Raw genomic sequence first — 12,398 nt, 5'->3', positions numbered from 1 at the left:
GGCTCGAGGGGCCGGATGGCCCACTCCTGCTCCTATTTCTTATGTTCTTAAAATTATTTTAAAATGTTCATGTCGCTTATTGATGATAGGGCTGCTCAAATCTACTACATCTGTTGATGTTCACCTGGCTATTAACGTGGCTTGATTGAAGTTTATTTTCTGTACAATACAGGCATTCAAATTATGAACCGGGATAGATCCTTGATCATGCGATGCAATGCAATGTACAAAATTACCTTTTCTGAACCGAGTACAGAAGTTCCTTGCTGACACTGCAAATTCAGGAATGAATGAATGCATGCTTAATTTTTCAGCACTAACGATGCAAAATAATAAGCTTATATATGTCAATCAGCTGTGACTCAGTGGGTCGCACACTTGCCTCTAAATCAAAAGGTTGTGGGTTCTAGTCCCACTCCAGAGACTTGAGCACAAAATCCAGACTGATACTCCCAGTGTAGTACTGAGGGAGCACTATGTCAAAGGTGCCCTCTTTCAGATGAGATGTTAAACTGAGGTCCTATCTGTTCTCTCAGGTGAACTTAAAAGATCCTGTGGCCCTATTTTGCAGGAGAGTTCTCCCCAGTGTCCCGGCCGATATTTATTACTCAAATAACATCACTGGTCACTGTCACATTGCTGTTTGTGGGACCTTGCTGTGCGCAAATTGGCTGTCACGTTTCCCTACATTACAGCAGTGACTACATTTTAAACGTACTTCGTTGGCTGTAAAGCAATTTGGGATGTTGTGAAAGCCGCAAGTCTTTCTCCTTTCTTTTTACGTTTACAAACATCATGATTATGTACCCAAACTGATAAGAGACACCCTCAAAATGACAAGGCTCTCCGGCTCGTCCCGGATCCACAGTAAGGTTAAGAATATTGAACCTTATCTTCCCCGTGGCAGCCTCTGCTTTGGCTGCTAAGCACCTGAACATACTTGCGGCAGCAATGCGCAAGGCTCATCCTGCGGTCACACGCAGTCGAACTTTGCAAAGGGGGTCTCAAACGGGCATTGGGCCCTATTGGCATATTCAAAGGGCTGAACGTTTTATTCAGGCGCGTGCACTGGACACCTAAGGAGAAGTCTTAGCCAATACGGCACTGCCTGCGCGGAATGAGCGCGCTCTTTCTGCCTACCGGATCGGATCCTTAGGTGTCCATTTTACGCCTGTGAAACGGGCACAGTGCGATCCAATTTCTAGGCCCTAGCTGTTGCTGCAAAGGTGCTAAAGGATGTTACGGTCGATGTATTTCTGTAAAATGGGGGAATGTTTTAAACAAGAATGAGGATTTGCATCAATCTATTCGTGGGCCGGACTGATTGTCTTCCCAGGACTCGGATTCCAGCAGTGTAAAGTTTAAACCGAATCACAGACTAAAGTATACTCGAAAATTTTAGATTATTCCAGACTTGGGCGTAACAGTCACATGTGGAGTATTGATTGTACCTTGCATTGCATAGAATTACATAGAATTTACAGCGCAGAAACAGGCCATTCGGTCTAACTGGTCTATGCCGGTGTTTATGCTCCACGCGAGCCTCCTCCCTCCCTATTTCTTCTCACCCCATCAACATAACCTTCTATTCTTTTCTCCCTCATGTGCCCTTAAATCTATCTATGCTATTCGCCTCAACTACTCCATGTGGCCATGAGCACTGTTTCCTCTAAGCTGTGCGCATGTGTGGTCATGCAGCAGTCTGCTGTTTGCTGCGCATTTATTCATTCCAAACCTGGGCCACGAGGTGTCATCATCAGTCACATCTGGGTGACTATAAATAAATGATCTTGTTGCGTCTGGTGGATCTTCACATCCGGCGGAGCGGATGTGCTGGGGTTTGGAATTGGCACAGGCCCTGGTTGTCCTCGTGCTTTGTGTCTGCAGCTGCTCCCGCGGGGACCTGCTGCCAGCGCTGTGTGCGGACCCGTGACGTTGGAGAATCAGTTTGAGGTGGGTGTTTATGGGTCGGGGGTGGGTGTCCTGGGTGTCGGGTGTGTAAACAACTAGATCCTGTAGCTCAAGATCCTTTCAGGTTCAATCCCCTCTCTGGCTGAGTTAACCACTGGTGGGGACACTACATTTACCTTCCGTGTTACTGGACTAGGGAGGGGAGAAAGGTTCCTTATTTGCTCCAGCCTTAAATCCAGCGATCCTTCCTGGAAAGTGTATGTGCATTCAGATAAGGGCATTTCTGAATTTCATCTGCGTTTCCCCCATGATCAAATAGCCATTGGCAAACACAGCACTGCACAGGCCAGACCAGGGATTGGACGTGGGACCGAGTATGCACCACAGGAATGCAAATTAATAACTGAGCCATCGCTATAACCCATTTGTGCCATGTATCTGTGGCACTGGCCAAGTTGGAAGCACCAACAAGGTGAATGTTTCCAGTTGCATCTCAGGTAACAGGGCCACCTCTGCCTGCAGCTTTAACAGTACACAGCCTTTACTGTCCCGGCTCATATGTCAAGAATGGTCATTTGGATGAGGTACCGGAGGACAGCTATCACTCTGAGCTGGGCCTCAATGTAAGTCATTAACTGAAGAGGAGTAAAGGGAGAAAGGGGAAAAAGTAGCAGATTCCACAAGCAGGGGAGCAGTGCGTGCGTCTGCATGCCTAAGTAGTAAAGGTTTAGGTTTTTGTAAAGGTGGTAGCAGTGGTTGTTTGCTTCCATAATTGTTAGGGGACATAATCACTACTGAAACAATGGCATTTGAATGTGTTGAAAAACATCAGTAACTTGTGTTGAGAGAAGTTTCTGTACATTAGCAGAAAATCCCAGGCTCCTGCCCTTGGGAGGAGACAAAGTAATGAAGGTCAGAAAAAACAGAAGGAAATGACTGGCTTTTTTCTTATACTTTTGACATAGCAAATGTGATGTCCGAAGTGTGACATCTCAAGTGTGATGGACTTATGCTGGATCCAAGACATATACTGTATATCAGGCACAAAAAAATTACTGATCTCATTAAAATAATGGACTCCAAGGCACATGTGTATCGGGGTAGTTAACACACCAATAGCCATTTTAGCGGACAATTTCACCTTGTGATTGAACAACCCCTGACTTGATAAAGCCCCGATGTACTTGCACCACATTGCCTCATTATTTTTCAGACGTTTTATTTGCCAGTTCTGCCCCATTTAGACTGAGCTAAACCATCAAACAATATAACTGCTCCACACATCTCTAACAGAGACACAGCCTTTATTTACACAATAAAAACATCCGAATCAGAGGCAGTCACCCTCTTCTTCGCCATCATCTGGCCTGTCATCTACGGACTCTGGGGTCCTGATATTAGCGGGGAGGCGGGGGCGCGATTGGGTGCGTGGGTAACCCGCCCAATAAAATCCGTCCGTTCCCCACCCGATCGCGGGTAAATTGGAGCCACTTAACGTGGCTTCCGGGTTTGGCGTCTGAAAGCTGCGCAGCGGACGGACTGCACACCCACATCACAGGCTGTCAGCTGGAGGAGCTCTATTTAACGGGGCAGTCCTCCAATGGCTGCTCCTGGAGCAAACACCCAAATTGAACAATGGAGCAGCCCAGGGGAAAGGCTGCTTAAATTCAGTGATGCCTCACTCCAGGTGCTACTGGATGGGGTGAGGAGGAGGTGGGATGTCTTCTACCCAGTGGACAGGAGGAAGTGGCCTGCCTCTGACACCAAGAAAGCCTGGCTCGAGGTGGCAGAGGAGGTCACCAGCAGCAGCAACATCTCCCTCACCTGGATACAGTGCTGGAAGAGCTTCAATGACCTAACTAGGTCAACCAAAGTGAGTACACTTACTCATTCTCCTACATTCCGTCTTCCACATCACCGCCCCCACCCCCCAACTCATTCTGCACTGCCAACACTACCCTATCACATCACTCCTCACACCCACTCAAAGCTCGTCTTCAACTTACCTGCACTTCCTCACCACTTCCTCACCTCCCCATTACTCTCCCCACCACAACCACTCAACCCAATCCTCATACAGTGTCATGGCTCTGTCTCATACTCACCCTCTGATGCATCGCTTTAACGGTCAGCTGCACCAAACCAATGCATTCAGCGGTTGGCCACGTCACCATCACTCACTCACGCGTCTCCACTTTCTCCCCTTATAGGAGATGAGAGCCCAGAATGCACTGGAGAGGGCGAGGACCGGAGGGGGGCCACAACAGGTAGTCGTCCTCACAGACGAGGTGCAGGAGGCGCTGGAGCTGAGCCGCACCCTCGAGTGCCTGTCCGGCAGGGACACCGAGACTGGCACCTGACAAACGTCTGGTGACAGAACTTTAACATTCAGCACACACAATATGAATTGATGTTAACATGCCTTGCCATCTTCAGCACCATGCTTAATATTGCCTCCTGTTCTCTTACAGGGCCTTCAGCGACCACTATGACTGTGGAGGGCAATTCCTCAGATGACCTGCCGGACTCTGAGGGTGCACGGTCACATCTGAGCGAGCCATCCACCAGTGCAGATACACACATCTCAGTGGGTCCCCATCTTCTGTTAGATTGGGGTCGCATATGGTGAGTTACCACACACATGTGAGCAGGAGCAGACACTGGTGGCAGGGGCAGCTGTGGAGAGACTGCGTCAGTGGGAGCACTCCTTTCCAGGCTCTGCTCAGCTGGACACAGATGCTAAACCCTGGGGGCCATCCTTTAAAATGAGAATGATCGAGGGGCAGCAGCACATTTGCGAGGTGCTGGAACAGGTACCGCATGCACTCTCCACAATCGCCCAGATGATGGAGGAGTCCAACTCCTCCATGAATGGAATGGTGGCACAGGTAAGGGAGGGCATTTTTTTTTTTTATTCGTTCACAGGATGTGGGCGTCGCTGGCAAGGCCGGCATTTATTGCCCATACCTAATTGCCCTCGAGAAGGTGGTGGTGAGCCGCCTTCGTGAACCGCTGCAGTCCGTGTGGTGACGGTTCTCCCACAGTGCTGTTAGGAAGGGAGTTCCAGGATTTTGACCCAGCAACGATGAAGGAACGGCGATATATTTCCAAGTCGGGATGGTGTGTGACTTGGAGGGGAACGTGCAGGTGGTGTTGTTCCCATGTGCCTGCTGTTCTTGTCCTTCTAGGTGGTTGAGGTCGCGGGTTTGGGAGGCGCTGTCGAAGAAGCCTTGGCGAGTTGCTGCAATGCATCCTGTGGATGGTGCACACTGCAGCCACAGTGCGCTGGTGGTCAAGGGAGTGAATGTTTAGTGTGGTGGATGGGGTGCCAATCAAGCGGGCTGCTTTATCTTGGATGGTGTCAAGCTTCTTGAGTGTTGTTGGAGCTGCACTCATCCAGGCAAGTGGAGAGTATTCCATCACACTCCTGACTTGTGCCTTGTAGATGGTGGAAAGGCTTTGGGGAGTCAGGAGGTGAGTCACTCGCCGCAGAATACCCAGCCTCTGACCTGCTCTCGTAGCCACAGTATTTATATGGCTGGTCCAGTTAAGTTTCTGGTCAATGGTGACCCCCAGGATATTGATGGTGGGGGATTCGGTGATGGTAATGCCGTTGACTGTCAGGGGAGGTGGTTAGACTGTCTCTTGTTGGAGATGGTCATTGCCTGGCACTTATCTGGCGCGAATGTTACTTGCCACTTATGAGCCCAAGCCTGGATGTTGTCCAGGTCTTGCTGCATGCGGGCTCGGACTGCTTCATTATTTGAGGGGTTGCGAATGGAACTGAACACTGTGCAATCATCAACGAACATCCCCATTTCTGACCTTATGATGGAGGGAAGGTCATTGATGAAGCAGCTGAAGATGGTTGGGCTTAGGACACTGCCCTGAGGAACTCCTGCAGCAATGCCCTGGGGCTGAGACGATTGTCCTCCAACAACCACTACCATCTTCCTTTGTGCTAGGTATGACTCCAGCCACTGGAGAGTTTTCCCCCTGATTCCCATTTTACTAGGGCTCCTTGATGCCAGACTCGGTCAAATGCTGCCTTGATGTCAAGGGCAGTCACTTTCACCTCACCTCTGGAATTCAGCTCTTTTGTCCATGTTTGGACCAACGCTGTAATGAGGTCTGGAGCCAAGTGGTCCTGGCAGAACCCAAACTGAGCATCGGTGAGCAGGTTATTGGTGAGTAAGTGCCGCTTGATAGCACTGTCGACGACACCTTCCATCACTTTGCTGATGATTGAGAGTAGACTGATGGGGCGGTAATTGGCCGGATTGGATTTGTCCTGCTTTTTGTGGACAGGACATACCTGGGCAATTTTCCACATTGTCGGGTAGATGCCAGTGCTGTAGCTGTACTGGAACAGCTTGGCTAGAGGCGCAGCTAGTTCTGGAGCACAAGTCTTCAGCACTACAGCGGGGATGTTGTCGGGCCCCATTGCCTTTCTTGATATCACGTGGAGTGAATCGAATTGGCCGAAGACTGGCTTCTGTGATGGTGGGGATATCGGGAGGAGGCCGAGATGGATCATCCACTCGGCACTCCTGGCTGAAGATGGTTGCAAACGCTTCAGCCTTGTCTTTTGCGCTCACGTGCTGGACTCCGCCATCATTGAGGATGGGGATGTTTGCAGAGCCTCCTCCTCCCATTAGTTGTTTAATTGTCCACCACCATTCACGACTGGATGTGGCAGGACTGCAGAGCTTTGATCTGATCCTTTGGTTGTGGAATCGCTTAGCTCTGTCTATAGCATGTTGCTTCCGCTGTTTAGTATGCATGTAGTCCTGAGCTGTAGCTTCACCAGGTTGGCACCTCACTTTTAGGTACGCCTGGTGCTGCTCCTGGCATGCTCTTCTACACTCCTCATTGAACCAGGGTTGATCCCCTGGCTTGTTGGTAATGGTAGAGTGAGGAATATGCTGGGCCATGAGGTTACAGATTGTGGTGGAATACAATTCTGCTGCTGGCCCACAGCGCCTCATGGATGCCCAGTTTTGAGCTGCTAGATCTGTTCTGAATCTATCCCATTTAGCACGGTGGTAGTGCCACACAACACGTTGGATGGTGTCCTCAGTGTGAAGACGGGACTTCATCTCCACGAGGACTGTGCGGTGGTCACTCCTACCAATACTGTCATGGACAGATGCATTTGCGACAGGTAGATTGGTGAGGACGATGTCAAGTGAGTTTTCCCCTCGTATTGGTTCGCTCACCACCTGCCGCAGGCCCAGTCTGGCAGCTATGTCCTTCAGGACTCGGCCAGCAGTGGTGCTACCGAGCCACTCTTGGTGATGGACATTGAAGTCCCCCACCCAGAGTACATTTTGTGCCCTTGCTACCCTCAGTGCTTCCTCCAAGTGGTGCTCAACATGGAGGAGGACTGATTCATCAGCTGAGGGAGGACGGTAGGTGGTAATCAGCAGGAGGTTTCCTTGCCCATGTTTGACCTGATGCCATGAGGTCCAGAGTCAATGTTGAGGACTCCCAGGGCCACTCCCTCCTGACTGTATATCACTGTACCGCCATCTCTGGTGGGTCTGTCTTGCCGGTGGGACAGGACATACCCGGGGATGGTGATGGAAGAGTCTGGGGCGTTGGCTGAAAGGTATGATTCTGTGAGTATGGCTATGTCAGGCTGTTGCTTGACTAGTCTGTGGGACAGCTCTCCCAATTTTGGCACACGTCCCCAGATGTTAGTAAGGAGGACCTTGCAGGGTCGACTGGGCTTGGTGTTTTGCCGTTGTCGTGTCCGGTGCCTAGTGGTCCGTCGGGTTTTATTCTTATTATGACTTTTTGTAGCGAGATTTTACAACTGGGCCATTTCAGAGGGAAATTCAGAATCAACCACATTGTTGTGGGTCTGGAGTCACATATAGGCCAGACCGGGTAAGGACGGCAGGTTTCCTTCCCTAAAGGACATTAGTGAACCAGATGGGTTTTTACAATAATCCGGTAGTTTCATGGCCATCATTACTGATACTAGTATTTTAATTCCAGATTTGATTTAATTAATTGAATTTAATTAATTAATTGAATTTAAATTCGCCAGCTGCCGTGGCAGGATTTGAACTCATGAATCTGGATTTTAGTCCAGGCCTCTGGATTACTAGTCCAGTAACATAACCACTATGCTACCGTACCCATCTCTGAGATATTGTCACAGGGACGATAGGACATCTCTTCGATAGTGTCACAGGTAAGTGTGGGAATGTCTGCGATGGAGAGAAGGCTGGCCTCCATGAAGCTTCAAGCACGGCTCACAAATGAGTCCATTCAGGCTCTGACAACGGCTGTTCGGACTCAGGGTGAACAACATTCTGCCACCTTAAACAGGCAGGCAGGTACACTAGCACTGGCCTGACAAGGCTTCACACATGTCCTCCAAACTGTCATCCAGCAGAGTGATAGGAATGGTGTGGGCCTGGCCCAGGGGAGGGATGAAAGGGGACATGGAAGTGGGGACACCACTCAAAGCGCCCCCATGTGTCATCCATTGCCCCCCTCTCAACCAGTACCCGCAATGCTGCCTCCTCTCCAGGTGGCCGAGTCTGCCCCTGCACAGGGGCAGGTGGAGCAATATATGGAGGAGCCCTCACGGGCATCGAAATCCAGAGGGCATAGGCCCAAAGTATCTAATCGGTCAGGTCATGAACAAGAGCAACCTGACACTACCTCTGCTGCAGGCTCAGGGGATGCACCACATAGGAGTAGTTGGAAGCGAAAGGCAAAGGTTTTGTGAGCACAAAGTGGATGCACAAGGGTGTTTGATGGTTGGTCTTGTTTTTTATTTATATTTGCTTTTTGTTAAACACATTTTAAATATTATTATTGTCACCACTACTGCCACATCTTGGCCATTTTTGACTGGCTTCTGTAATGTGGCCCTTTCTTGAGGTTCACCATGAACGTCCACACTTGATGTCACCCATTGGGTCATCCTACATTGGGTGTATGTGTAGTTGCAGGACTGTTTTGTGCAGAGAGTGGGGGGGCGCTGGTGTGGCCGCTGCTCGATCCAGGTAGTGAGGGCTGGAGTCTTCACACTGTCTGATGTTAGGAGAACCGTTCACATATCAGTGACTCCCTGGCCTCACGAGCAGCCAGGTGAGCCGCTGTTCTGCCCATGGGTCGCTCCTCCTCCTCCTACTGCCCTCCTCCTCAAGGTGGGTGGCAGATGTGGATGGGGCCTCCTCTAGCGGCATCCCTCTCCGTCGTGCCTTGTGGTGCAGGGCACAACAGACGACTATAATGCGTCCCACTCTGTCTGGTGCGTATTGAAGCGCTCCCCCAGAACGATCAATGTACCTGAAGCGCATCTTGAGTAGCCCTATAGCATGCTCAATTGTGGACCTGGTAGCGATATGGCAGTCATTATATCAATGCTGTTGCTTGGTGGTGGGGTTCCTCAGAGGTGTCATGAGTCACGTGTGCAGGGGGGGTATCCCTTGTCCCTGAGGAGCCAGCCCTTGCCGGTGTTCGGTGCGTGGAAGAGGAGTGGGATGTTGGACTCCCGGAGGATGAAGGAATCGTGGCAGCTGCCAGGGTATCAGGTGCACACGTGACGGAATCTCTTGCAGTGGTCACAGATGAGCTGAGTGTTGATGGAGTGATAGCCCTTCCTGTTGATGAACAGTCCTGGCTTGTGTAGAGGTGCTCGTATTGCTATATGGGTACAATCGATTACACCCTGCACCCGTGGGAAGCCAGCCACAGTGTGGAATCCCACTGCCCTCTCCGTCTGGCTGAGGTTGTCCATGGGGAAGTTGACGTAGTGTGAGGACCTGCGAAACAATCCATCGGTGACCTGCCTTATGCACTTGTGTGTAGACGACTGAGAGACCTCAGTGATGTCCCCGTTGGCACCCTGGAACGATCCGGAGGTGAAGAAGTTGAGGGCAGTGGTGACTTTGACAGCGACAGGTAAGGAGATGCTGCTCGGCCCAGCCGGGAGCAGCTCGGCATGAAGGAGGCTGCAGATGTCCGTAACTACCTGGCGATTGACTCTGAGCCTCTGTATACACTGCTCCTCAGAGAGGTCCAGGAAGCTGAGCCTCGTTCTGTGGACCTTGTTGCAGTAGGAGGAGGAGGAGCAACCCATGGGCAGAACAGCGGCTCACCTGGCTGCTCGTGAGGCCGGGGAGTCACTGATATGTGAACGGTTCTCCTAACATCAGACAGTGTGAAGACTCCAGTCCACACCACCTGGATCGAACAGCGGCCACACCAGGGTAGCGCCTCCTGCGACGTCGCTCTCTCTGTTGTTGCCCTCCATGCTGTTGTGCAGGTGCCTGTGGCGCAGCACTGTGTTGTGGAGCTCCACGTGGCGGAGGTGGACGGTGTGCCTGGCGAGGCTGGTGATGTTGTTCGTCCTCGGATGTAGTGGTGAATGCAGCCATGGCGCCCCCCCCATCCTGACTGTGTGAGTTTGAGGGGGTCCGCAAAGTAGGTAAATGTGTTTGCACATTAGATTTTTGGGTGGAAAGTAACAATTTTGAGTGGAAACACAAAGGTCTTGCAGCCAAAACTTTGTCTGAAGTGACAGAGTGCCCTGCTGCAATAAATGACGTTTTCTCCCCACTTGTCAAATAATCATTTGTATCTCCCACTGGCTGCTGGCTGAAACACGTCTGTTGCAACAGGGAGTATTTCCCACAGCACGGGAAACACACTGAGGATCCTTCAAAATTGCACCCCTGCCAAAATGTCTACTCAATCAGGTATCTCAAGTACTTTAACTATGTGTAAAAGTATGTAAATCACCATCCCGTCGGCTTTAATTGCCGGTGGGACTCCTGCATTCGGGAGGCGCGCGCACTGAACGCATCACTGGGGAACCCGGAAGTCAGCGGTTTGGAGCTGGGCTCTGAACTCGCTCCGGATTTCTACGATTTTAGAGCCCCCCCCACCCCACCCCGTGCCCAACGCACCCACTCCGCCATCAGAAAATCGGCCCCTGGGTCTCAATCAGGATGTCCCCATTCCTCTGTTGACAGTGTTTACTTCCGCAATTTCTATAACCTATTTTGTTTAATTAAAAATCCTTGACAGCTCGCCTTGTTACAATTATCCATTATTTTGTACATTTGTTCTGTTTGTTTACCCTGAATAATGTTTTCTAAAAAGATCTTCTATTCAAAGTTGTGATTTTTTTCCGGTGGTGCACACAGCCTTTATATCGGTGCACCAACCCAAATTCATTCCGCAAACAGCCGAAAAAAATCAGAGAGAACATTGGTAGCGAGTTCCACATTCTCACCACTCTGTGGGGAAAGAAGTTTCTCCTGAATGCTTTACTGGATATATTAGCAACTATCTTATATTTATGGCCCCTAGGTTGAAGTTGAAGACTCAACGACAATTTTCGTGAGAAACCTGACATCTCTTACAGAATATACAGTTGCCATTTTTTCAATTTACGATGAAGGACAGTCCGACCCACTCACAGGCAGCTTTACGACAAGTAAGTCACAGAATTAGTCTGTCCTTTCTCAGCGACCATTCTTCCGTTGCTCTCGTTCACGTTCTACCTTATGTTAACGATTCAATATAAAAAGTAAAACATGCTGCTAAAGAATGTACTTAAGTCCACTCCCTAATGCATTGCTGTTTTTTTTTAATCCTTGTCCAATTTAGGGAACGTCCCAAATCCTTTGGCCTTAACAGTCAGCGATGTTTCTGCAGACGATTTCAGAGTTAGTTGGAGACATGCTGCAGATGACGTTACTTTATACCGATTGGCATGCACTCCCTTGAGTGGTGAAGGTTCAAAAGAGGTAAGGCACGACTCATCTAGAAGCAGTGCTAGTTTAGAAATGAAATCCCCCCCAAAAATCTAATCATTTCGTATAGTAATTATGAATTATTGAATTCACACAGGCACAGCTTATAAATGTGAACAATCACGGCAAAAACATCCTTTGTTTGTTCGTTATAGCAAAATTATAAACTCCTTCATTTTCAGGTTGGCAGGCTGTAATTAGTGGGGTGCCGCAAGGATCGGTGCTTGGGCCTCAGCCATTTACAATCCATATTAATGACTTAGATGAAGGGAACAAGTGTAATGTATCCAAGTTTGCTGACGATACAAAGCTAGGTGGGAAAGTAAGCTGTGAGGAGGACACAAAGAGTCTGTAAAGGGATATAGACAGATTAAATGAGTGGGCAAGAAGGTGGCAGATGGAGTATCATGTGGGGAAATGTGAGGTTATTCACTTTGGTAGGAAGAATAGAAAAACAGAATATTTTTTAAATAGTGAGAAACTATTAAATGTTGGTGTTCAGAGAGACTTGGGTGTCCTGGTACAAGAAACACAAAAAGTTAACATGCAAGTACAGCAAGCAATTAGGAAGGCAAATGGCATGTTGGCCTTTATTGCAAGGGGCTTGGAATACAAGAGTAAGGAAGTCTTACTACAGTTGTACAGGGCTTTAGTGAGACCTCACCTGGAGTACTGTGTACAGTTTTGGTCTCCTTATCTAAG

General features: G+C 49.5%; 1 protein-coding gene across 8 annotated transcripts in view; it reads left to right on the top strand.

The window, feature by feature from the left end:
- The window catches only part of col14a1a (collagen, type XIV, alpha 1a), a 244,686-nt gene that overhangs the window by 130,795 nt on the left and 101,493 nt on the right, over positions 1–12,398 (top strand). For all 8 annotated transcript variants that reach the window (XR_010962201.1, XR_010962202.1, XM_067981666.1 and 5 more), the window contains exons 15-16: positions 11,251–11,377; positions 11,551–11,690. Coding sequence is in view for 6 of the 8 variants with exons in the window: in XM_067981666.1 (XP_067837767.1) it covers positions 11,251–11,377; positions 11,551–11,690 (267 nt within the window). In the remaining 2 variants the exon portion in view is untranslated. The remainder of the gene's footprint in view (positions 1–11,250; positions 11,378–11,550; positions 11,691–12,398) is intronic.

The sequence above is a fragment of the Heptranchias perlo genome, chromosome 3 (assembly GCF_035084215.1).
Source record: "Heptranchias perlo isolate sHepPer1 chromosome 3, sHepPer1.hap1, whole genome shotgun sequence".
NCBI classification, from domain to species: domain Eukaryota; kingdom Metazoa; phylum Chordata; class Chondrichthyes; order Hexanchiformes; family Hexanchidae; genus Heptranchias; species Heptranchias perlo.
The sequence above is the reverse complement of the archived record's forward strand: the minus strand, read 5'-3'. Positions and strand labels throughout refer to the sequence as shown.